The 26,885-nt window shown below is 44.2% G+C and overlaps 1 protein-coding gene and 1 pseudogene across 14 annotated transcripts in view; one reads left to right on the plus strand and one right to left on the minus strand.

Annotated features, from left to right (window-relative positions):
* LOC133380033 (cytochrome P450 2C31-like) overlaps positions 1 to 5,406 on the minus strand; it is a 55,840-nt pseudogene extending 50,434 nt beyond the window's left edge.
* Positions 4,722 to 26,885, plus strand: part of ARHGAP44 (Rho GTPase activating protein 44) — a 130,031-nt gene continuing 107,867 nt past the window's right edge. For 2 of the 14 annotated variants that reach the window (XR_009761342.1, XM_061616485.1), the window contains exon 1: positions 4,723 to 5,359. Coding sequence is in view for 10 of the 14 variants with exons in the window: in XM_061616485.1 (XP_061472469.1) it covers positions 5,307 to 5,359 (53 nt within the window). In the remaining 4 variants the exon portion in view is untranslated. Of the gene's footprint in view, positions 5,360 to 5,425; positions 5,471 to 26,885 lie in introns of those variants that run through there. The other 12 variants (XM_061616486.1, XM_061616487.1, XR_009761343.1 and 9 more) reach the window with 11 other exon arrangements.

Consider the following 26,885-nt stretch of genomic DNA (forward strand, 5'->3'; position numbering starts at 1 on the left):
ATATCGGAATCAATCAGATGAACTGATAAATTTGGTAGAATTTCAGGATATTCAATTAATTGGTCAAAATCTGAATTTGGGCATTTGGATGGCATATATTGATCTGTATGTGTAAACTAAGATGGACTCACTGATGACTATTGTATTGTTAATGTGTGCTGATGGTTGTTGTTTTTCTTGTTTCTTTTCCTGTTTTTTTTCTTTTACTAAATTTCCATTGAAAAGATCAATTAAAAATTGACCTATTGTATTATAGAAAATAGGCAACCAATGAAAAGAGAGCCAACTATTATCAATGCATAAGGCTCTGATGTAAGTTTTGTTTTTAAAAATAAAAATAATAATAATCCAGAATTAAAATTATCTGAGGCTGTTAAGCATGGAAAAAATGTGTGCATGTTGCTTGAACACTATGATGAGAAAATAATGGGGCTGTGCAAATTGCTAGTGATGTAAGAGCTGATGGAGACGTTTTTAAAAAGCGCATATTCACCTGAAGTCTTAACTTCACAAAGCTTTTCAGCAGAAAATGGAGTTGTAGTGAGAGAAAGGCAGTTAAATGTAAGTGCAAAATTTCTTTAAGGCTGCAATCCTACACACACTTACATCGAAGAAAGTCCTGTTGGTCAAGCCAAATCCTGGCCACTGACCAGTGGTACTTTACAGAGCAGCAGGGTCACCACTGCATCTGGCGTACGGTGGCCACGATGGATGGCTGGGCAGGACGATTGCCACCAGCCTGGAGCAGGCATAGATTTTGGGCCCAATACCATCATGCAATAGCAGTGGGATTGGCTCAGAATCCAACAGCTGCCAGATCAGCTAAGCCCCTTCCTACTCTTGGAATGTCCCATTTCAGGGCCTTCTACTAGCTGCCATCAGCAGGGAACCCTGTCAGCGGCACTTCCGCTTTCCCACACCTTCAGCAAACAGAAATGGAAGCTCCACACTGGCAGAGTGGTGCTTTTGACACTCTGTTGATGGTGGCTCTAGTTTAGGGAAACCTCCTCCTAATCCAACCCTCCCAGCCCAGCACAAGGGGGGGGGTAGATTGTTACTTCTGAGCAGGAATGCATGGAAATGCACTGTCAATCACACACTTCATGTTAAAATACATTGATCTGAGCACTGCTTTATTATGCAATTTGTATTTTTACAAAAGGCTAAACGTGCCCTTCCCAGGTGAGAATGCCTTTTTTAAAACCACAGTAATGTTTTATCACCTTTGAACCCATTCAGAGTTTAATACCTCTGTGTGTGTGTGTGTTCAGGAGCAACAAGCAAGGCCACTGTCTGGGACATGGAATACTTCCCACTGTTTCTTCGAACCCTGCAGCCCTAACCTGATATGCAAAGTAGTGCCACCCTCTGAACTCCATATTTGCATGAGTATATGCAGAGCTATTCTGTTAATTATGTGTAATTAGCACCTTTTTTCTAAAAAGAAAGCATTAAAATATGTTAATTTGAACAGAAAAAAACCAGACACTATGCTCATGAGAAAATGATAGGTACAAGATGTTCCAGAAAACCTTGGGTACAGCCAGCAGTGTTTCCTAGGATAAGCAGCAGGAGAAAAATGCTGCACCTAGCAAAGATTTGCTGTTGGGATGGAGCCAGTTGCTCATATTTAGAAGGACAATATAAAATAGCTCATACAATGCTAGTTTGCATACTAGGCATGTACAAGGCATACACCAGCCTCTCCCAACCTAGTGCCCTCCAGCTGTCTTAGACCTACCATTCTCAACAGTCCCAACCCGCACAGCTGCATATCCCTATACTTCTGTTACACTGCCTGACGGACAATAGGATACGGCGGAAGCCCTGCAACACCAGATGCATCACTGCCATGACAGATACACCAGCAGATATACCAGCAAAATCCTCTATCAGTACAGCCATTGTGCCGGCAAAGATCCTTCCCATGTGTGTTCAAATGCAGGATTTCAGCTCTACAGGTTGTAGTTTTTTTCATTTGGTTTTGCAGACACCAACAACCACTTGGTAGCTAGACTGTCTTATCCTGTCAGCGGTTCTTTGATCATAATTGTAGGTGAACTCATAAGCAAAGGAGTTTGTTATGATATTAGCCATTTAATATGGCTGCTACAGCCGAAACATGTCTTGCACTTATCATCTGCAGTAGGAACTACATCTTGCCTTGTTCATCTGCAATTGGATTCACTTTTAGTCCTTTGTTTATCCCTGTCTGCTAGGGTTCTACAATCTGTATTATTTTGTATTTACATTTTATGATCCCTACAATTTTATTGTGTACTTGTGCAATCTCTGGTTATTTTACCCCAACTTTTCTTGTCATATTATTTAATATAACATTCATTTGTATACCCATTTTGGTTTTATTACTACACTAAACTTTTTTTGAAATTGGTTACTCTTGACTTGTTTTGCTGCACATCCTGTATTTCTCCAGACCACAACCATGCCACCAGCTTTTACACAGCCCTGGATGTGGTGCAATAACATATCCTCCCATTCACTTCAGAAGGTTCCACTGGGGCCCTCACCTTGGGCTAGCCTTTGACTTTGCTCTACTCTCTTGACCGGCTCCGTTTGATGCAGCACCTTGGAAAGGAGGAAGTGACACTTCACAGGCATGGTGGATGCAGGCCTATCTAGCTGGCACAGAAAGGGGTAACAGCATCCAAATTCAGACGCTACAGTTCAGGGGGATGGACTGAGCTGCATAAATCAAGCACCCTCTGTTTTGAGAATTTCTCTCCCCCCCCCGCCCTTCTTAATACTCAGAGTTCAAAGAAATCAAGGAGTTGATCAAAAGACAACAAAAACAAGACAAAAGCTGACTGGTCTCTGACAATGGCAAAGCTTCCTTAGCTTTGCTGGGATGGAAAGGGGGAGGGGTTAGGGCTATGGTTGGATCTCTTTCTTCCACAGCAGCATGGAAGGTTAATTCAAATTGATCCTCAAGCACCCAAAGTGACTACGCAAGGGAGAAGTTAGGTGAAGGAAGGTGAGTTCATGCACCACCTGACGCAGCAGGACTACCAGTCTGAGACAGGGACCCAGGCCACATTCACACTATACACTTAAAGCATTATTATATACCACTTTACACAGTCATGGCTGCTTCTGTCCTGGGGACTGTAGTTTGCGAAGAGTGCAGAGAGATTTTAGGAGTCTCTATTCCCCTCACAGAGCTACAGTTCTCAGAGTTCCTTAGGAAGAGGGATTGATTGCTAAACCACTCTGGGAACTGTAGCTTTGTTCCCACCAAGGCTGGGGAGGAGGCTGCACCTACAGCGTGACTGGGGATTGTTTCATCTCAACGATATCTAGTACTATTGCCTCTTGTGCCCATGGGGTTTGCAAAGCATGCGTGCTCATGCGCACGCACACACAGAGGATTAATAAAAGCACAGGGTTGCATGCTAAACTTTTAATAGGAATTTTGGGGGCCTCTTCGCTTGGTTCAGATAGATTTTGACAATCTGACTTAATAAACTATCAATGTATAGAGAAGTTATCTATGACAACTAGCCATGTTTTACCAATAGTAGCTGTCAGTGGCTACCGGCCATGATGGCTATGCTGTACCTCCATAAGCTGAGGCAGTAGCTTCTGTATACGAAATGCTGGGTAACAACAGCAGGACCAACTCTTACACTTAGGCCCTGCTTGCAGGTTTCCCATAGGCATCTGGTTGGCCACTGCGAGAACAGGATGCTGGACTTAGATGTATCTTTGGTCTGATCCTGCAGGGCTCATCTTCATGTTCTTAACTGAAGCCTTAACTAGACAGAATCAGAAAAGCAAGAACTGTTCCTCTATGTGAAAAAACCCATAATAATCAATTTTAAAAAGCCCTGTCTTCTATTATTTAAATTGTCTGTCATTTAGCAAGCACTGTCATTATGCTTATTTCTTTACATTTCCTACCCTATGTTTACAATAGCCCCAGATGAGATAGAATGTTATTATGAGGTTGAAGCAGTGATTTATTTGTTTGGTGGAGACCTAGTAGAAGGATGTGTGTCCTACCGACCATCCTGCTGATGCTGGTCCTTTTTTGTATTGATGACAATGATATGATGGTCAAAGAATTAAGAGGAAAGGTGAGAGAGATATTAAATATTAGGGTAGCACGATATAGGCAGAGCTGTACCTATTAGAGGGGGGGGGTGAAGCAGCCTGCCTTAGTCAGCGGACTTTGGTGTATCATTAAGGGGCAGCAAATTGTCAATTGTTAATTATAAGTGCCACATTTACCTCCATTTGGATCTGCCCCAGGCTTTAACAAATCCTGATCAATCTCCATCTATAGAGACACATGGAGAGGTAGATGATGCACAGAGCTAGAGGCGATCCGAGTGTTCAAAAGCAAAACCAGGACAAGTACCACGCTAGTTAGAACCAGGCTCACGTCGCCAATAATCCATTGAGCCTTCTCTTTTTTCTGCTCACCTTCCATGATGGTCGCCGACTTGGGCAGCTGCACGATTAATATCCCCAGTGGCCGAATTGGGAACATTTTGAGGATTCGGAATCCAGCAAGCTCTGTCTTCAATTAGGGAAACGCGGGGAAATGAGGAACAAGTAAGGGGGGGGAACGACACGGGTGAATCATCCGTTTTTCGCAGCGGCCCCACCTCTGAACGGGGCCTCTCCCTTCCGCCATCCAGGAGTTAGACATTTTCTGGCTGAAAGGGCGATTCGCCCGGATCAGGGAACTGATGCTCGGCGCTGCCGTTTCCTTTCTCCTTCGTAGCCACATCGCGCGGCCCGAGCGGGTTGCTCCATAGCGCCCCCACCCGTTGCAAGTCGGAAAGACGGGGGAAGGGGGAGGAGACTACAGCTCCCAGCGCTCCAGGCCGGGCAGCCGCAGTCCGGGCCGCCGTTTCTCCTCCAGCCTTGTCAGAAGCGCAGCGCGTCGGGGTTGCCGTTGATCCCGGAGGGAGAGAGAGAAGCAAAGCTCAGCATGGCCGGGCCGGCGTGGGCCGGGTGGATACGCTGACCAGTCGGGGCCGGGCGGGCTCGCTCGGCGGCTGCGCTTACAGAGAGAGGGAGAAAGTGACGCTGCCGCTGCGCACCCGAAGGATGCAGGAGGCTGCGATGTTGCTGGCCGGGGGCTGCCCCCCTCCTTTCCTGCCGCCGCCGCCGCTGCTGCAGTGCTAGAATCCTCCACCTCCACCTTCTCCCTTGCAGAAGAAGGGCCATGTAACCACCTTCCACCTCTTCCCCCAACCCGGGATAGCCACAGATTTCCCCCCTCCTCCCTCCTCCCCACCAACCCGTCGCTGTGCTCTCCGGCCAAGAGCGCAACCATGAAGAAGCAATTCAACCGCATGCGGCAGCTCGCCAACCAGACCGTGGGCAGGTAAGGGGGGAGGAGGGGGTAGAAACAAAAATCACATCGCCTCTGTTTGCAACGCCCCTTTTTGCCCCAGCGGACCTCGGTGCACCATGGAGGGGGGGAGGAAATTAGGCGGTGAGTGCAGGTCACCCCCCTTCTCAATACACTGGTTGTTTGGAGGGCTGTTATGGTTAAGCTTCCTCCATTTCATGGTCTGGTTTATCCTAGCTTTCTTTTTTCCCTTGGTCACAGCTTGTACATTCCCCTCCTCCAATTTCCTATGCTTCTTCCCGCTTCTCTCTCGCTTACACATACACGGCCACTGTGGTTATATTTCGAACACGAAGATGCTCCTCTTTGCCTGCTACCAGTGTAGTCTGTGCTTAGGAAATGGAAAGACTTTTCTCTGGCAGCCCAAACCCCTTACCTGAGGCTCCAAACCGGCTCGGTTTGTTCCCTTGGGAGCTCTATTCAAGAAACTCTTGCTGTATGAAAACTCTGTCTGCCAGTCAGCCCCCCCCCCATTTTATCATAATCAGCTGTTGTCGGGAGGGACAGGTAGACTAGCTAATCCAAACCACTAGAAATCATCAGAAGGCTGCCATTAGCTGACTTTGAGTTCTGAGCTAAGGCTTCAGTCCTTACCGCATTTAGTTGGGAGTAAGCCCCATTGAATTTAGTAGGGCTTACTTCTGAATAGACGTGGTTAGGCACTTAGCCTTAGGCTTGCAGAAAAAGCTCCCTGGAGAGTCAGCTACCAAAACCATTGTTTCTGCCTCAGAATGCCCTTTTCCCTTCAGTGATTGCTTATTCTAGATTGGCAGTAACACACAAAGAGAGAGAAAGTCCCCCCTTCCCTTTCTAGGAATGGTCAGGTCACTGGGATACCTGGAGTCGCTTTCCTGAGTTGCAACATTGTTGGGCGTTTAAATGCTAAGATGGCTCTTTCCAGCTCTTTGCAGAAATAGGGAGATAAAAATGGTTGTGTTTCTTTTGGGGAAGGGAGGACTATTTCCAATGTCTAGGCTCATCTCAGGATTTCTGGCTGTTTTTGCTTATGAGAATCAGCTGCTGTTGGGGAACTGGCCAAGTTGGCTTTTTCTTAGCGATTGGCTTTGGAAGGAAGAGTCAGTGCACCCTTTGCAGCAAGATAGGGGTACTTGCTTTTGGACAGTGCTACTGCAAGCATCTTTCTTCTGTAGTGGCTGCCAGGATTGGTCTGGAGTTGGAAGAGCGCTGTGCAGGCTCTGATGTGCTGGCTGGGCCTGTGTCCAAAGCCTTGCCTTGGTTTAATGCGATTGTATAATTCTCAAAAGGTTTTGCAGCATGTGATATCTAGATAGAGGTTTTCCCCCTTATGCAGCATTTTGGGATAGAAGTATGGGAAAGATGGAAAGGTCAGTGGGATGGGAAGAGCTATGTGGCTTTTATGGAATGTTGTAACCTAGAAAAGAGAAGAAAGATCCTCTGGGGGGGAAATCTTGCTGGGCTTTGCAACCGATATGATTGATTTGTATTCTTCTCCTGACAGCCTTAATGGGGAAAAACAGCAAGTGCATTGAGTAGCTCTGTCTGTGTTATCCTTGCAGACTATCCAGATGTGCAGTACATCGTTCACGCCAATCTATCAAGTTGGCATATGTCCATCTTTACATCCCTTCTGTTAGCAGCTGTGGACCATCATTACATCCCTTCTGCTGGCAGCTGTGAGCACTATCTTTCCTTGCAGCTTTGAGTGATGGATAGTCTAATAACTCTGCCTATCTACAGCTTGCAGTGTGAGGGAAGGTGTTATTCCTTGTTCTTGGAATATTGCAGCCCAGCCCTGTGCCACAGCTCCTTTGCTAGCATGCTTTCTCATTCGTTGACTAAAGCCTTCTTGAGGAATCCAATCACATCAAGCTTTGGGTTTAATTGCAGTAGTAGTGGTGGCCCTGCTGTGCAGACTGTTTTTGATAAGCGTGTCTAAAAGCTGTTCAGCTGCGTAGTCACCTTCCCCCAAGTTTTGTAGTTCATTTCAAATCCCCAAGAAAAATGACTGAAACAATTAGGTGAAGTTTGCTTATTTTCCTTTCTTGACAATCCATCCATGTAAGAAATGAAATCCTTTATTGGTTAGTGGCTTGGCTGTGAAAGCAGACAACTATTTAGCCATGGGCACACAGCTGCTGCTTGATGGGGAGGCTGCTAAGGCTTTAGTTTTGACAATGGGACCCTGGAGCCAATAGGAATAATAGCAGCCAATTTGCCGAATGAGTGACCTATATTAGATATGGTAGTGGGCAGTGCTGGATTTAGACTTGGTGAGACCCTAAGCTATATAAAGCTTGGAGGCCCTTTGTTAAAAAAATTACACCATATATATATACATATATATATATATACATATACATATATATATACATATATATATATATATACATATATATATATATATACATATACATATATATATACATATACATATATATATACATATACATATATATATACATATACATATATATATATATATATACATATACATATATATATACATATACATATATATATACATATACATATATATATACATATACATATACATATATATATACATATACATATATATATACGTATACATATATATATACGTATACATATATACATATATATATACATATATACATATATATATATATATATTCAGTACACATAAAATTTTAAAAGCCCCCCCCCAAAAAAAATTCTGAAAGCTTTTGAGGCCCCTGCAGATTGTGAGGCCCTAAACTGTAGCTTGTTTAGCTTATGCTTAAATCCGGCACTGATAGTGGGAGGTGGTTTGGGTGGGATAGGATAGATGTAATTGTACAAAGTGCAAAAGTAATGTGGCATGAGTCGTGTGATGTGTTGCAGCACTATATCTTTTGCTTGTTGTATGAATAAAGGTACCACTTTGACCCACTCTGAGAACCACCACCCCACTGGAAATTATGAGCCAGAAGTATGAAGCTAGTTTTTGTGTGAATTGCATATAATTACTAAGTTAACCTAATATTTGTTTGTACACAGTCACTGACTTCAGGCCTGATGTGTTATGGGCTTGTGTAGTATCCTTTGTCTAATTTTCAGCATGAATAGCTGCTTTAAGGATGCAAGGAGATAAGCAGCAATTAATTGCAGCAATCCAGTTTATCCACATGAGCCACACATATTTTGACTCTCTCTTGTGTGGCAGCCTGTCTCTAATGCGGGGGGGGGGGGATGGTTGAATATTTTTAAAAGAAGAGTACGGTTTGATGGACACCTTACTGAAACTTCTAGCCAGCTGTGGTGGTAAAAGTCCTGTTATTAACTATCCCTGGGTTTTAAACCGTGACTCAGATCTTTAAAATCACAGAATGGGTTTAGAACCAATAATGCTGGGGAAAACAGAAGGGAGCAGAAAAAGAGGAAGGCCAAACAAGAGATGGATTAATTCCATAAAGGAAGCCACAGACCTGAACTTACAAGATCTGAACAGGGTGGTTTATAACAGATGCTCTTGGAGGTCGCTGATTCATAGGGTTGCCATAAGTCTTAATCAACTTGAAAGCACATAAGTTCACTTTGGTTTGTGTTCTTATTTGTACATCTGAAAAAAACTCTTCTTTCTTGCGAACTTTTCTGCCATGAGAGCTAACAGCTTACTAATATAAACAGTAATGGAAAGAACAGAAGTTATTTATGCATATCTGTCCGTTCTAGATCACTTTAGTTCCATTCTTTATATATAAATGGGATGCTTATTAGACATGATCCCTTATCTTGTTTATCTTGTGCATGTACACAAGCGGTAGCAGATCTCAGATAGTGCCTGTGTTGGAGCTCTTTTCATTGGCTGGATGGAGGCTCTGTCCTTGGCAGGTCAGTAAATGGATTCCATCAGAGCTCAGAATGGTTGAGTTCTCAGGGATAGTTAATAACAGGACTTTCCCAGGGATCTTTGATCAAAACACTACAGAAAGTCACATTCCTTCTATTGGGTGTATAATTTGCTTTTGTTTGGGCTTTCCTTGATATTGGATGCTATATAACATAGTTCAGCAAGCCAAATGCAGATGGAGTACAACTAACAGCACAATTCTAAGCATCTTTACTTACAAGTAAGCCCTACTGTGTTCAGTTGAGCTAACTTCCAGGTAAGCGTGCATGGGATTGCAGCCTTAGCCATCTTAGAACAAGTGTTCTCTAGAGAATATAGTGATAAAGAGTTAAACATACTCATTTCAAATATAATTTTAAGCCAACTTTTTTCTTTTTTTAAAAAGCCACACTTGATAAATGTGTGGAAGATTGTTCTATCAGTGCCTGTTATCAGGGTAACTAGAAATGAATCTAAGTGAGGCTTTCTCTGGACTCAAATAACTTAAAGGACAGACTGCAGCAACCCATTCAACCAACCCCAGTGGGACAGTGCCACAGGAGTGTTTTCCTTTGGGGGTCACCATGAGGGCAAAGGCTGTCCTCCTCCCCACAGACTTTGTTTATGGTGCCCAGTTTGAATAAATGTATGCTGATTGGTGGGGGAGGGTGGAAGGAGATTACTGGCATGTGTGGGTAAGAGCCAGGGTGGGAGTGTCTGCACTACCCCAGATGAAAAATGGGGTGGGGGCCCTGGATGTTTGAAGCTTGAGTCTTGGATCCAACCTACTGAACACAGATGCATTGTCTACAACATGGTTATGGGGAAATCCTTGACAGTGATAACATTCTCTGTGAAGTTGTTAATAAGGCAGATAAGGTGTGGAGCTGCTATGAAGTGAGGGAGGAAGGACAGGAGGAGGGCTTCCTTGGCCATCAGATTAGTTGGAAGTACTCTAAGGGTCAAATTTGGCTTATAGTTTTTAAGTGCCTTGAAGGGATGGATGCCTTAAGTGCTAGAAGTGATGTCTGGTGGAGAGAGAGAGAGACCACTGTCAAAACAGTGAGTGGAAGTTAGGCTTGAAGGAGGAGTAGCAATCTTTTGCTCCCCAGGTGAGTGATGAGGAAGTGACTGAGAGGAGACCCAGGTGAGAGCTGGAAGGGAAGGCTGACAAAAGTGAGAGGTGTGGTTACCACCCAATTCACGTAAGTTAATTGTGATGAACCTCTGTGGAATGACTTTCTGGAAGGGGTTTCCCCCCCCCTGTTTCCTGTTTTATGTTTGTGTTAGGCATTATTCTCTCTCTTGTTAGTTTTAAACTGTTAAATTAGGTTAGTTGATTTGTATTGTGTTATACAAAGTTATATGGATTGTTTTAGGATTTACTAACTGGTGTTATGATTCTTTCTCATTGTTCCTTGTACATTTTTTGAATGGCTATAATTGTTATTCATATGATATGTTGTGAGCCACTTTGGGCACAGTTTTGTGGAAAAGTGATATATGGATAAACAGATGATGTGCAGAGGGCAGCTCTGGTTATCCAGATGCTGGGAACAAAGAGTAGGAAGGGGTGGCTTTGCCCCCAAGTCCTGTTTGGGGCAACACAGATAAAACATGAATCCAATGGGAACAGTGCTGCTTTTTAGCCCCTGCTTCTCTCTGGAATGATTTCCTGCTGTCTATCTTAACTGTGGATTTGAAATCAGGTTTTTCAAACTTGTTTCAAATCCTAGTTAAGAAGGAGCCATGGTTAGCCTTAACAATGGCTAATATCAGTGCTCCTATAATGTTTAAATGCAATAAATATATCTTCAGAAGGGGGATGTGGAAGCAGTTCTGTGGCCCAATGAACTGCCCCAATGCCTTTTTTGAAATGGGGAAGGGAGTTAAGAGTGTTTCTCTATGGAACTAGGATGTTAGGCCCAGTTCATTGTAAGCTTCTGTGGGGCAGAGCACTGGGCTAGACAGCCTCTTGGTTTGAGACCCTATGGCAATTCTTGTGTTCTTATTGAGCATCAGAAAAATTGTTTCTGTTTATAGTTCTTGGCTGGGAGGTTGCTGGAGCCAGCGAATACAGGCCCAAAAAGGAAGAGGCTGGGGTGGGAAGAGCTGAGGAGAAGTTGATGTCCTTGGAGGCCTCAGTTATACAGAAGGTGTTCTTCTACATATTACAAGGGGGTGGTGTATACTGGTTCTTTATCATTAACACTCTGAAGTGCAAGTACACAATATTTAACAGCAGCCCATGGAATTGGTGATGGTTCCCCATTGTACTTTACTTATTTTCATCTCTGTGCACCTCCTCATTGGCAAATGGGTACTTTCCATTGCTTTATTGCAGTCCAATTCCTCATTGCTTTGGTGGGCGAGAGCTCATAACAATAAACTACAGAGGAAAGGGCTTCCTCTTGTGCTTCTTCATTGATATAGTCCTTAGTGGGTTGGCCTATGCTCTTAGGAAGCACTGAGGGGGCTAAGGAACCTGTGGCCCTCTACATGTTTTTGGACTCCAACTTTATCGGCCACAGCCAGCATAGCCAATGATGATGGGAGTTGTAGTTCAACAATATCTTGAGGGACACAGTTTCTCCATCCCTGATCTAACTTGTGGGATATGAGCTGAGACTTATTGAGTCGGTTCAGCTCTTAAAAAATCTTGGTGTCTTGCATGAACACAGTTGTTTGATGAGAGTTCATCCTTTCTTTACTTTCTCATGTGGGAGCCATCTCAGCCATCTCGTAATCCTTTACATACAAATTTGAGGCTAAAGCAAGGGAAAAGATGTGAGTGTGTGACGGTGGCACAGCTTATGGGCCTGTGGTAACACTGTGTATATTGCCTCTCCCCTACCTCTGCTTCCATGTATTCCAATATTGTATGTTTTCCAGGCTGTCGCTGTGCACCAAGCAGACATCTCCAATGAGCTATAAATAAAAGGAGGCACTGGATGAATATTTCTTTCCTGAGGGTGACTCTCTCACAAGAAAGAGACACTGATAGTTTGCATTTTCGTCCTCTTAGATCTGAGGATGCTGCTTCCTTGGCCATTTCAAAAATCTCCTTCAGCACATCAGGCTATGGGAGAACTGTCCTTTAACAAGAATGAGGCAGGGAGGCAAGGCACACACACTCTAGGTTGGCATAGTGCAGTGGTTTCCAAACAGTCTTGGCGGACCACATAATCTTTTTTCTGCCTGTTGTGGCAATTGTGAGTCCACAGAATTCACATGGTGATACAATAAAATATAAAACAAGAAATAAAGTAATAAAATACAATTAAACATCAGTATGAATATTCAGTGTGAGGTGTGTGCCATCTCCCAACCACAAATCCACAGACATGTCATGGATCACCTGAATGGACCACAGTTTGGGAACACCTGATATAGTACATACAGTTTTTTTCTTCTTGCACTTTCCTTTGAAATATACAGATTAAGGCCGTCATTTGGGCTACAAAAAGAGCTGGAGAACTGAAGCCAGAGGAGACTGTGTTAAATTAATTTGCATCCTTTTAGCTACGTGTGTTCAAAAACACCCCCTTCTCCATGTTCATCCTTCTGGCAGGATGGTTTCCCATTACCACACTTGTATGCAGAGAATAAGAGTAGTAATGGGTAATCTGCATTGCAATCTTGGCCTCTGCATGAGACTATGCCTGTCAGATCTTGACCTTTTCTGCAGAAAATAGAAGTGAAAAGTATAATTAAACAATCTACTGGCAGGAGGATAGCTTTGCTATCATCCTCCCTTCTTGGGGGTTTGAAGCTGATTTTAGTCCTAGTGCAGCAGAAATTCTTATTAGTCTTAAATATTGCAGTCGATGTAACCGTGACATTTAGGGTGAAGTGGGTATTTGCTCTGGGAAGGAGTTGGGAGCATGCAGCCCCACAGCCTACTATTGATTCTTTATGGGTTTGTTCATAGGGCCATACGAAGTTCAGGTCAGACTATTTGTCCAATTAGTCTGGTATTGTCTCTAATTGTCAGTGATTGTTCAGACTCTCAACAGAGATCTTTCGCATCACCTGAGCATTCTAACTGGAGATGCCACCAATTGAACTTGCTGCATGCAAAATGCGTGCTGTGCCACTGAGCTGTGGTCACTCTCATTTTTTACATTTGCACTGGCCTTTAGAGCACAGTTGGGTGACTTCCCCCATCATCAGCAGGCCATATTAACAGGTGGGTGGAGCCTGTCAGTCACCTGACATCATAATGTCAGGTGACCTGAGCTACAAAGGAAAATCTAAAGCCAGCCAAAGTTACCACCAATCAGCTGATTGGAACTGACTTCAAGCTCTGCTTTATGCAGGGATTAGCTGCACTACTGTAGTGCAGCTGATTCCAGCTGGCTGGCTTGCATTGACCTCAAGCACCACTTTCTGGGGGGTTAACTGTGCTAGGAGTTCCACATGGGAAAACTCCATAGCGCAACCAATCCCAGCTGGTTTGCTCTCACCACCAATCAGCAGGGCTCCCTTGCCAATGCACCAGGAGCACACTTTAAAGCTCCTGATTCTGCATTGGCAGCCACATCTCATGTCCCCCCATGAGACATCATTTATGACAGATGTGGAGCAGGTAGGTGTGGTTTGGTGAAAACAAAAATTCAAATTGGGATCTGTGCTAGGTTTCATAAGCCTCATGGGCTCCAAATTCCCCATGCCTGCTTTAGAGTCTAAATACCTCTAGCCAGCATATGCTGGGGATTTAACATATAAGGGTATCGGTATCAGCATTATTTCCTGCTTATGAATTAATGGTATCTGTCTGGTCTTTGTGGGCTGACAGCAGGCTGAGCTACATGGACCATGAGGTTTTTTTCTTTTGCAAATTTCCAGAGGAGTATCTGTGATAATCAGTTGTAACAAAAACAGCCAAGAGTTTTGTAACATTTTAGAAATGAATTTATTATGGCATAAGCTTTCATGGGCTACAGTTCACTTCTTCAAATGCATGAATGTCATCCTGAATTGCAGATGTGCACATATGTGTTTGTTTTTTGTGGGGATGGTGGAATTGTAAACAGAGGGAAATGAAATAGAGATATGAAGGCCTGGGGGGGGCACAGGATAATCTTGCGGGGGGGGTTGACAAAAACATCCCCCCTTCTGTTTTTTCTCCTGGCCTTCACATCTCTAAAATGAAATGCAGAAAAGTGGTATTTGCAACAATGATAATTGCATTATCATCAGTGGCCATTCACCCCCCAAAAACCCATTGGGTTGATAACACAGACATCCTGGCATTGATGAACTCATTAGCATGTGTAACGTGCCAATTCAATCCATTTCACTTTTTAAAGTGTCCCATTGATGCCTTCAGAGGTCTGGCTCCTGTTACTGTGCGATTAATTTGTGATGGTGATGCTGTTAGGAGAGCAGATATGGGCAGCAAGAGAGGCTTGGGTGTTGGCTGGCTGGCTGCAGGTTCAGGAAAACAAGCAGTGCTCGCTCTCTCCTGCCTTGGAAGCGAAGGCAGAATTGAACTGAACCTGTTGTATACACTTCCTAGGTTTCCAAAGTCATCTGGCTGTAAAGAAAGGGATGCCATGGCTTTTAGCTCAAACCTCCAGATTGAGACTCTCTGTCTATTAGGGCTGCTTGTGCAACTTGCAAGAGTGATTTTGCATTGTGTCCACACAGGAAAGTTAAGAAATCTTGTTTTGATTTTGAACTTCATGGAGGCAAATGTATGGAGGACAAGGCTATCAATGGCTACTAGCCACTGTGGCTATTCTCTTCTTTCATGGTTGGAAGTAATATGTTTCCAAATACCAATTGCTGGAAACTCCAGGAGGGGAGAGTGCTCATGCACTCAGGTCCTGCTTGCAGGGTTCCCATACGCATCTGGTTGTCCATTGTGAGAATAGGATGCTAGGCTAGATGGTCACTGGCCTGATCCAGCAGGGCTGCTCTTATGTTTCTGTGTTCTTATGACTTGATTGTGTTCTAACTTTTTACAGTCAGCATGCAAAGTCTGGTAACGGACACAGTCTCAGCATATGCTGCTACACATATTTGGGGCTGAGAAATGATTTGCTCTATGTATTGAACAAATACAGTTGGATGATACATTTTTCCTGTAAAAGGTTGTTGCCTTAATCGCACTACTTCTTTTCCTCCCTACTCTGATCTCTCTTGCATAAGGCTCTCCCCTCCTTCTAGCCATTATGAGAAATGGTCTGATTGTACTGATTTCATTGTCCAAGATGTCTGGAATAGGCTTTGACTAACAAGGAGGATTAATTAAACCAGTTGTGATATTTTAGTCCATTTAGCCACATCCTCTTCCTAATTGCAGCTTGCCTGTGAGTTTCTCAGATCTTGGCCATTTATTGGAGCAATTAGACTTGGAGAGTAAATAGCTGGGCTTCCTCCAGCTGTGAGAATTGATATAATTCTGTCAGAGAAGTATGGGTTTCTTCTCATATTTTTCCCTTGAAACAGAAGTCCCTTTTTAAATGAAGATGACAAATCTAATGATCAGATATTAATGGCTGAATGTGATGATAATTTTGCATTTGAATTTAAATATAAAATGCAAACACTTTCTGCCTGACTTGGGGAAATTGTAAACACAGTTGCAGTGAGCATGTACAAATTAGCAGCTGTTTGAGAGTATGTAGACAGGGAGTAAACAGGAACCCCTCAGGGATGCATCCAGGCAAATAGCCTTTCCCAGAAATTATAGCAGGAAAACCTCCTTACCATTGGAGGGAATTTCTGCAAGACAGTCACAGTTCTGAACTGAACATTGAATTGGTGTCTTCCCCCCAAACTCTCTCCCCCCCTGATATTTTTGGACTCGTTCCTATCAGCCCTAGCCAGAATGGGCAATGGTCAGAGATTATAAGAGTTTAGTAACATCTGGAGGGCACCACATAGGGGAAAAGTTATAGAGAGATCAAAGGTCAAGTCCATTGTCAGTTAGTAGCTGCCTTCTAAGGAACTGGATCAGCCTTCTCCAGGCTGGTGCCCTCCAGAAGTTTTGGATCATCCTTGATCATACTGGCTGGGGCTGCTGGTCCAAAACATCTGGGGGGCACCAAGTTGAACTACTTGTTTTGGTGGTCTGGCTCAATAAGGCCTCTCCATGTGCTTTTTCAGGGAGCATATGTAGCACAGCTTTGGTGAAGACAAACTCAACAGGCAATCACCATGTACTGTACTACACTAAGCCAACAGCTCGCTGAATGTGAGACTAGTCCATACATTGGATCTGAGATATGGGGATTGCTGTTGCACAGTAGAGGAATTATGTGACATGCCAAACAAGCCTCTGTCCCAAGGAGCCTGTGAAGTGTGGAATACTAAATAGGGTTATTATACAGCAATGAGAGTGGCTGTATACTACAGTCAGCATGGATTTTTCACATTCCGCAATGTTAAATTGAAAATAACCCCCATGCCATTCTGATGCTTCCCATAAGCTCATTTCAAAACAAAACCTTACAAAACGTATAGTCCTGAATTCAAAAACACTTGCTTAACAACCCTCTAATTTTTCATGGTGACACACAAAACAGTCGGAGAGAATTGAGACTTCAAAGAGTAAAAAGAGAGAGAGAAAACAGAGCCCTTTTTGACTTTTTTCTCTGAGTTCTCATAATTTGTTGAAATTAATTAAAAGGCCTTGTTCACAGAGTACCTATAATCCTATTACTGACCTTGTCCCATACTCTGACCTTTATCTTCTGCAGTATAAAGGTTAAAAAAATGCCTGCCTAATTTTTAACTAATTTAGGAAATTAGCATTGAATTCAGTGATAAGGCCTGGCATGCTCAGTAAGAACCAAATGTCAGTGTTCTAAAAGCCAGACTTACAGCTGCTTGGCTTGCCTAATCGTGGCCACACCAACATCAGGCCTTGATTTCTCTTTAGACACTCGGGGCTTCCCCCAGAGAATCATGGGAAGTGAAGTTTGTGAAGGGTGCTGAGAGGAGATTCCTATGCCCCTGACAGAGCTCCAGTGGCCAGAGTGGTTGAACAGTCAGCCACTCTGATTGACGCTCTGTGAGGGGAATAGGGCATCTCCTAGCAACTCTCAGCACCCTTCACTAACAACACTTCCCAGGATTCTTTGGGGGAAGCCATGACTGTCTAAAGTGGAATAAAGATCTGGTGTGGATGTGGCCAGGGACAGCTTTGGTTTAAATTTGGGTGGGAGACTACATGTGCCTGCTGTACAATAAAAAGGTGTGTGAAACCCTGAAAAAGAATGATACTGTTCACAATGTTTTCCTTTTAGAAAGGAAAGGGCTTCCCCTCTGTCCAGTGCCCACCCACCCAATCTCCTCCCCTCCCCCTCCCCTCCCTGCCCCTCCCCCAGGTCAGTTTCACCTATCCTAAGCATGATTACACAGAGTAAATCCCACTGAACTCAACAAGTATGCAAATGATCAAACCTGCCCTCACCTCCACCTCCATCCTGGCCCCTCCCTCTTGTCCCTTCCCCTTCCTTCACCCCTCCCTTCCTCTCCCCATCCCCTTCCAATCCCCTCTTTTCCCCGCCTCCTCCTTCCCCCTCCCCTCCACCCTCCTGCCACATGGTCAGTTTTACCTATCCAAAGTATGATTGCACAGGAATAGATCCCATTGAACTCAATAAGCATGCAAATGATCAAACCTGTCCTCCCCCCTCCCATCACCTCCTTTCTGCCCCTTCCTTCCCTCTTCCTTCACCCCCTCCCCTTCCAATCCTCTCCTTCCCCCTCCTTCTGCTCCCCTTTCCCCCTTCCCTCTACTCTCCCCTCTCCCTCCTCCTCCCCCATGGTCAGTTTCAGCTAACCTAGCCATGATTGCACACGAGAAAATCCCACTGAACTCAGTAAGCATGCAAATGATCAAACCTACTTTTTCCCTCCTTCCCCTCTCCTCTCCCTCTTTCCTTCTTCCTCTCCTCCCCTCTTCCTCCTTCTTCCTTCCCTGCCCCCTCCAGGCCTCCCTCCCTATAGTCTGTTTTACCTATCCTAAGCATGATTGCACGGGAGTAAATCCCACTGAACTCAATAAACATGCAAATGATCAAACCTGCCCTCCTCTTCCCCCCCCTTCCCTCCCCATCCCCTGTGGTCAATTTCACCTATCTTAAACATGATTGCAGGGGAGTAAATCCCACTGAACTCAATAAGCATGCAAATGATCGATCCATTCTCAGCAAACTTGCACAGGATCCCATTTCTTACCTCCTGGATTAAAGCTGAGAAAATCACTAATAGGCAAAAAACCTTGTGGTTTAAGAACGTACCTATAGCCAACAGATATTTCTATCAAACTTTAAAAAGCAGGGAAATTGGGCAGCTATAGTGAATGTACCAGGGGAGCAGGAGACCTGATCTCTCTGAGATATTGTACTGCCCTACAAATTTGTCAAAATGCAAACACAGTTTGGGTTGGTCTTTCACAGTCCAATCCACTTCCTGTGTAGCTTGGAAGAATTTGGTAACATGTGCCTCTGAGCATATGGTGAGTGGTGACAACACCTGCAATCAGCCCAAATAATGGAAACAAGACATGTGCTGTGCTGATCTTATTTTAGCAAGGAGGAAGCAATAATATTAAAACAGTTGATATAGTTCAGATAGTCACTTTAAATATGTTTGATTTCCTTTGCAATTTTAGTGAAGTTTCCTATAGTAAATAATTTCCTTTTGCTTCTATTTGTGTGAATATGTGAACTACAGCAACACTTGGCAACACTAAAAAATGCTCCCAAAGCAATTGTGGAATAATGGCAATGATTGTTCTGCAGAATAGTTTCCAATGGACATGAGGAGTGTCTCAGTTTGCACAAGATAAAACAGTGGGAGGTGAAATATATTCTAGCAAAATTCTAGGTGTGCTGTATGATTTTAATTGACCATGTCCACCTTTTCTTAACTGGAGTAGTTTAAACATAATAGGCTGAAAACATGCATCTTGGGCAGACCAAGTTTGTTTTTTCCAACAGCTAGAGTCATTGCTTAAGTAGCAACATATTGTAATCAGTATGATTTTACATCAAATTGCAGTTTCAGATTCAACTGACTGTTAATGCTCCCAAAATAGAAATAGAGCATAACCTCCAATTTGAAACACAAAAGGCTGCCTTCACCATCATATGACATTGACCAATAAAAAGACTCTGAAATTAATAAAAATAAATTTGACACAGATTTCTAGGATGAATAATGAGAGAAATATACTTTTCTAGGTTAGCTTCTTTGTAGGAACAGTAGCAACACAGAAAAGAGGCAAAGTAAGAAGAACACCCACAAACATATACAAAGGTAATTCTCCATCTTTGGAGATGGCAGGTGTTGCCACCACTCACCATATGCTCAGAGGCACAAGTTACCAAAAATCTTCCAAGCTACACAGGAAGTGGATTGGACTGTGAAAGACCAACCCAAATTGTGTTTGCAGTTTGATAAATTTGTAAGGCAGTACAATATCTCAGAGAGGCAGTCAGGTCTCCTGCTCCCCTGGTGCATTCACTATAGCTGCCCAATTTCCCTGTTAAGTTTGATAGAAATATCTGTTGACTATAAGTATGTTCTTAAACCACAAGGTTTTTTGCCTATTAGTGAATATAGAAAATATTCTGGAATGATCCCTTTTCCCATAGTGCCTGCAGGTTATACTGGCCCTTGACCATTCTCTGCGCAGCCCACCAAAACCCAGGAAGACCTGTCCTCTTTTCTCCACTGTGCAGGTGATCAACCATCACATGGGTGGTGGGGAAAAAACATAGCTGTTTCTTTGCTGCTAAGCAGTGTGGGGACAACAATATTGGCTGCATGGGGATTGCTGAAGAGTGAAAGCTTTAATCTCTCCCTCACATACTTTCCTGATACAGCTTCCATAAGTGTGTGTGCATGTGGGGGGGGGAGAGGGGAACATGTGTGTTGGAGGGTTATAACACTGGCTACAACCACTGCTGCTTGTGGCCCTTGGGGTCAGAAGATTGCCTATCCCTAATTTAAACAAGTAGAGGATGGAGAGGAAATGCTGGCCAGATCGATGTGGTCAGAGAGCAGATGAGGGTCAAAATTATAACCTCTTCATCCTAACCTTGAGAGCATACTTTGGTGTGATTAGTGCATGCAATCTAGTTCTCCATTTATTTTTAGCAGTTTGGTTCTGAGTTTAGTTTTGGATCCTTCTGTCTCCACGCTGGGTATTGTTGGATGCCATGGCAGCTTTGCTTTTCCTCTCTTTGACTCCACCACCACCACCTTTGCTTCTACCTCCTCTTGCTTTTTCATCTTTGCAAGCAGGTTGGCTCCATTATCGCACGAGCTGCACTGCAGATATTAATTTAAGGTCACACAGGTCTGCAAGAATGGCTCTAGACCCACAAGAGTTTCTTTGCCATATGCTGCAGACTTATAAGAGCAGAGAGCCTCTCCTTTAAATAAATCATCCACTTCAATAATTGATGAGAGGAAACCATGGTGAAAACCTTGTGCAGGGAGCTGGAGGCAGAGGAGAGGCCTGCAACTGTGGCCTTTCATTATAACAACAAGAACACAAGGGGCTGGGGGCTGGTTCATATTATTAGCAGGGCTGTTCTGAGAAGCAGCAGGCTGAGCCCTTTGGAAGGCACATACTTCTGAGGAGATCTGGAATATTGTTCATCTGATGATCTAAACGAGCTTTCTGAGAAGCTGTTAATTTAATGATTCTTTCCCAAAAGACAGGCATGGCTCTGTGTTGGCAGGCTTCTGGACATAATGTCTGAAAGGAGGACAGCCGACTCTCCCATACGGAGAGGGAAGTCGAGAGCCGTTTTGATTTCATTAGTTGTGTGCCTATGCTTGCAAAGGAAGATGGTTTTAGAAAGGGATTTTTCTGATGCACAATAAGAAGGGAACCACCACCAATGACAATCAGAGACATTGGCTGGGGATACCTCTACTTACAGAAGGTAATGCCATTGGTGATATTCATAATGCCAGTGACAGTCATTCTTTTCTTCTTATTTATAGAACAGTTTCAAAGTACATAGTGTTTACAGAATAACACAAGCAAAAAGAGAGACATTTGCCCAAAGTAGCTTACAGTCAAAATATTGACAACAAAGGAGACAGTAAATAGGGAAAGGGAAAGAAGGAAGACCAGAGTGATGCATGTGAGCAGATGCATGCAGTCACGGATCACTTCTTTTGCAACTGAGGACTAGTGGCTTACAGACCAATGGTAAAGGTGGGTTTCAAGGAGGGGCCTGAAGGAAGTTTGATGGAGAGAGAGGTAGTAATGCATTTGTGTTCTGGGAAGAAGTTTCTGGCAAGTCAGGCTATCCTTGGGAGGCACAAGTGGCTTTGTGGCAAGTGAGCAGGCCTGTCTTTTCCTGTTCCGTCTCCCAGCTGTTCAGAATGGGCAGCCTGCCCAAGGGGGGGAAGCCAGCACCCCTTGCCCAGAGCAGTCCTCCATGGCCCTTCCCGAAGTTTTAAGCATTAGACTGATGATGTGCATGAGCTTCTGTAACGGAGGCTATTGGATCAACTTTTTTAAACAAGATATAAATTGTTTGCCAGAGTTGCCTTGTTTGAAACTGATGTGCTGTACTCCAAAATATCATGGCCCCTTACAGATTGATGACAGTCCCTTCTTGACATATGCTGTAGTAGACTGTAATGGAAGTCCTTTATCTCTTGCTGGCTTTGCGCTTCCTACTTTGATTCTGTGAAGAGGAGGAGGAGGGTTTTTTGAGATACTTTGGAAAAGTTTGATGTGGCATGGGAGGATTTGCTCCAATGCCCTCCTAGCTCCATGCTGATGGCGGCAGCAAAGTTGCACCAATGGTGACCCCAGCCTGTTCTCTGGCTCCCTTGTTTGTTGCTTAGATCCTTGTTTAGGCTTCAGCCCTGAAGCAGTCATTTGCTGCACATCCCATGAAGTACTCATGCAGCAGCATGGAGCCAATCTGACTGCTCCAGGAAAATTGCCCCCCCTCTCTATCTGACTGTGGAACTTGACATTTTTCAGTACACTGTGAATCGAGTGCATGCCTCAAGCCTGTCATTATGTCGGTGCAAATGCAAACGGCGTGTAACATTTTGAGGGGAAATTTTCACGAGTTCTGTTCCTCTTGAACCTTACAAGAGGAAGGGATGGGAAGTGATCTCTTGCAGATATGCCTCTGTTGCAGCAGTGGAGAACCTCAGGCTCGGGTGCTGAACATGGCCCTTGAGGCCTCTCTGTCTGGCCCTTGGAAATCTCCCTGAGTCACACCTGGTCCCCAAGCCATGCCCCTCATCGCTCCTCCTCTGCGACATCCTTGAATGCTTTTGCCTGGCTGGAAGATGTGCTTGAACGGTGATGATGCCTTTTTGTTTGCCTAGATGGAGAAATGTGTGTGTATGTGTCTTATGTGAGAAACCTTTCGCTTTTGCCTGGCTGGAATGTGGTCTACTGTATAAAAGTATGAATGAATGAATGAATGAATGAATGAATCTTTATTGTTCAGACCATAGGTCGCCACAATTAAATACATTTAAAAGGAAAATACAAAAAACATATTAAAATACAAATCATATTACAGTAAAATGCAGTTCAACAACATAGAGTAGAAAAATATAAATAAATTTCAAATAAAATTTCCGCTCCTGAGCGGTAGACACCCTGACCCACCTCAGGTCTCAGTGTATAGATGCTACGGTCAGGATAACACTGGGGCACCCACCAGGTAATTTTGGTATCTAAGTATAAAAGTAAGAATTACATCTGTTCTTCTGCCCACATTTTGCCTCTGGCCACACTCCCCACTGGTAGGTGGCCCCCAGAAGGTTGCCCTGAAGGGAATGCAGCCCTCATGCTGAAAAAGGTTCCCTAGCCCAGATCTCAGACCAGTTGCTGCCGGTTGTAAGTAGCACAAAGACCTGGAACTCTTTGTGCCCCTTTGCCTCTTCGGTCATTTTTCTTCTTTCATTGTTCATCCCTTCTTATTTCCCATTTTTCTGTCCTAGGTTGCTTTTTTGCACATTTGTAGAATACACTGAGATTGCAGGGAACACTTAGGTGAATTGAGTAATGCATTAACAAGGTTCCAACATTTCCAGAAGAAATCTGGAAGGTGAATCCACAATTGGCAGATCCACACAGGGTGAGGTATGAGCTGCCCCAGCTTTTTCAGCATGTCCTGGGGAAAACAGCTGATGCTCTAATTTCTGGAGCTGGAGTTTCTTCCTTGCTAGTATTTCTTACAGAGAATGCTTGGGCCCTAAAACAAAAAAAATTTTTTTTTGCTTTCTTCCCATCTATCTGCTACCTACATCATGGACCTTGTGGAGGTCTCCTGGCAGAGTAATCAGGAGGAGGAAGAAGAATGGGATCCTGGGGAGGGGCCCAGTGGACTGCAGTGGGAGGGGGCTGAAACAGGAGAAGCCTTCAGCAGTTTAGACAGTGACAGTTCTGCCCCCTTAGTTCCAGTTACAACTGAAGGAGCACTGTCTGACAATGAGCCAGCCTTGCCCCGTCTCTCAGCTTTGCCTTGTCGCCCAAGCCACTACTCGTGCCTCCTCTGGAGGAGAAGGAATTGGGGGCTCTTCCAGAGGCAGTGTCAGAGGAGGATCTGGATAAAGTGCCACTGTTGCCAAGGACATTCCAGCATGCGTGCAGGCGCGAGCAGATGGCGCCCGGTTTACAACCTGTTTGTAGGAGTGCCCACTTGCTAACCCAGTCCCTTTCAGAGAAATTGTCCCCACACAAATAGAAAGCCCACCCTGAACCTCCTTAAAGAATCTCAAGGGGTGTGTCTAAATGCTGTGACAATATCTTAGCTTGAGTAGTCATGCCTAGTTATGCTGTGAGAGATGCAGAGTCCTGTATAATCTGTAAACTGATCTATGAAACACTCTAAACTGAGATTTCACATTAAACATCATGGAGAAAAACAAACTAATAAGTCTGAGAGTCTGAATCCAACGGAGTTGCCCAGGGATGGGGTTGCCCCTTCATCTGCTGAATCCAAAGACTCTTGTAAATGATTTGAAGTGACTGCAACTATTACCAAAAAAAAATGCATGTATTTCTAGAGCATTTTGGTCACCTAGCAAGCTTAATTTGCTTAGCTGGAATCTATTTCAGACTTTTGACTAGGCTGTAGTTTTCAGGTGGCGGATTGCCATGTAGTACATGTACTCTATCCCAAGGGGCTGGTGACTGTACCAGAACAAAACCCAGGTATAAAGTAAAGAATGGAGTGAACTATGTCAACTCTAAAGCTGTCCAGTAATGCCTTGGGCCTGGACACTAAAAACCAGTCCAAACAGGAAGATCTTAAGATGCTTTGATTGACTCGGTTCTGAGAAAACAGAGTAGTTGCCAAGAACAGAAATGTAGGAAGCTTCTGATGCCAAGTCAAACCATTGGTCAGTCTAAGCTCAGTTTCATTTACCCTGACGGCTAGCTCTCTAGGGGTTTCAGGCAGGAGTCTTTCTCGGCCACAGTTGGAGATGCTGAGGATTGCAACTGGGACCTTCTGAATGCAAAGTATGTGCTCTACCACTGACCTATGGCCTTTCCCCAAATTGCTGGGGGAAATTCCTCAGGATGCTGTTTTATTTGGCTTCATTTTTGTGTCTGGAAGAGACAGCATAGAGATGAGATAGTACACTTAGGCTGCAATCCTGTACACCTCTATAGAGGAGTAAGTTCCATTGAAACAAGTGGTCTGTTAGATAGTTTTAGCACTGATTTTGGGAGGGAGACAAAGAATAAGCATGCAAGCACCAAGGACTGAGCTGTCTCACCACCACCACCACCACTACTGCTTGCTTGTAGCAGTGAGGGCTGCAGATTGCTCCCAGAATTCCAGCAAGCTCTTCTCTCTCTCCCCAGCCCCTGCCAACATTCTGCAGGTCTATCCTGCACCAAAATTAGAAATGGCTGCCCATGTTCCTTTCAGGTTAGCACTGCAGCACATTACTAAAAGTCTACAGAGCACAGTTGTATAACTTTATGGTCTGGGTGCTGGTCCAGCCATCCTTCTCAGCTGTGTGGCTGACTGAATTCCCCAAATGTACATCTCAGCTCCAGGATTCAAACACTTACTGTTCTGATTTGAACCTCCAAATAAATACCAGACAGAAGTCGTCTTACAACAGGACATTTCCAAGCTTTCCAGGTTTCTAGCCCTTATGGCTGCAAAGATATGCATGTGGGTATTGCCGGCTGAAATCGCAGAAGGCAGAGGAATGGCTTAATAAAGATGAACAATAAAACCCAACAACCAATTTCTGAGTAAATGATACAGAACGATAGAAACTATGTATATCATGCATTTTACATTATTTATAGAGGTTTATTTATTTGATAAAAGTATTTATACACGCTTCTCATAGAAATATCTCAAGGCAGCTTACAACATGCAAAGAGACAAAATTTAAAAACCAATAAAAACATCAATAAATACTGCATTGGCTAGAGGGGAAAAAAGCTATGTTACAAAAGGCCTGTTTTAAACTTCAGTTATTAAATGACACCTGAAAGAGAGGAGGGGTGGTTCCCGTCAAATCTCTATTGGTAGTTCCACAAGGCAGGGCCTGCCGCACTAAAGGCTCAGTCTCTGGTGGAGGCCAGTTGAACCTCAGGGGTGTGGGGAACCACCAAAAGTGCCTCATCAGAAGATCTCAGGGATCGAGATGCAACCTAAAGATTCAGGGGATCCTTAAGGTACTTTGGGGCCCAGATTCTTTAGGGCTTTGTGAATTAACACAGGTACCTTGAACCTGGCCCAGCAGCAAATTGGCAACCAGTGCAGCTCTTTCAGCAGCAGGGTAACATGGTGCCAAGAATCTGCCCCTGTGAGCAATCTGGCCGCTGCATTCGGCACTAGTTGCAGCTTCTGGACCAGATACAAGGGCAGCTCCACAAACAGCATGTTACAGTAATCGAGTCTTGAGGTTACCGGTGCATGGACCACTGTGGTCAGGCTGTCACAGTCCAGGAACAGTTGCAGTTGATGTACCAACCGAAGCTGGCAGAAAGCACTCCTGGCCAGAGAGCTCACTTGAGCCTCTAGTGACAAAGATGGATCAAGGAATACCCCCAAACGGCGTACCTGCTCCTTCAGAGAATGCCACCCCATCCAGGACAGGCAGTTGACCTATTTCCTGGAATCAGGAACCATCCACCCACAAGGCCTCTGTCTTTCCAGGATTCAAACTCAGTTTATTGACTCTCACCTTCACTGGTCCAGGCCTTGCACAGCCTCTTCTGATTCAGATGTAATGGAGAAACGCAGCTGTGTATCATCAGCATACTGCTCCAAAACTCCTGATGACCACTTATGGCTTCATATAGATGTTGAACAGTACTGGGGGCAAGATAGTGCCCTGTGGCTCTCCATAGTGTAAACACCAGGGGATCGAGGAGCACTCTCCCAATACTGTTCTCTGGACATGACCCTGCAGGTATGAACAGAGCCACCAATGCCCATCCTGCAGAGCCAGCCCAGAAGGTTACCATGGTCAATGGTATTGAAAGCCACGGAGAGATCGAGCTGGAGGTTGCGCTGCCCCTGCCCTTCTCTTCTCTCTATAAAGGTCATCCATCAGAACAACAAGGGCTGATTTGGTCCCAAATCCAGGCCTGAACCCAGGCTGGAATGGATCCAGATAATCAGTCTCATCCAGGAATGTCTGCAGCTGTTCAGCCACAACCCTTTAGTCACC

This window comes from Rhineura floridana, chromosome 3 (genome assembly GCF_030035675.1).
Source record: "Rhineura floridana isolate rRhiFlo1 chromosome 3, rRhiFlo1.hap2, whole genome shotgun sequence".
In the NCBI taxonomy this organism is placed as follows: Eukaryota; Metazoa; Chordata; class Lepidosauria; order Squamata; family Rhineuridae; genus Rhineura; species Rhineura floridana.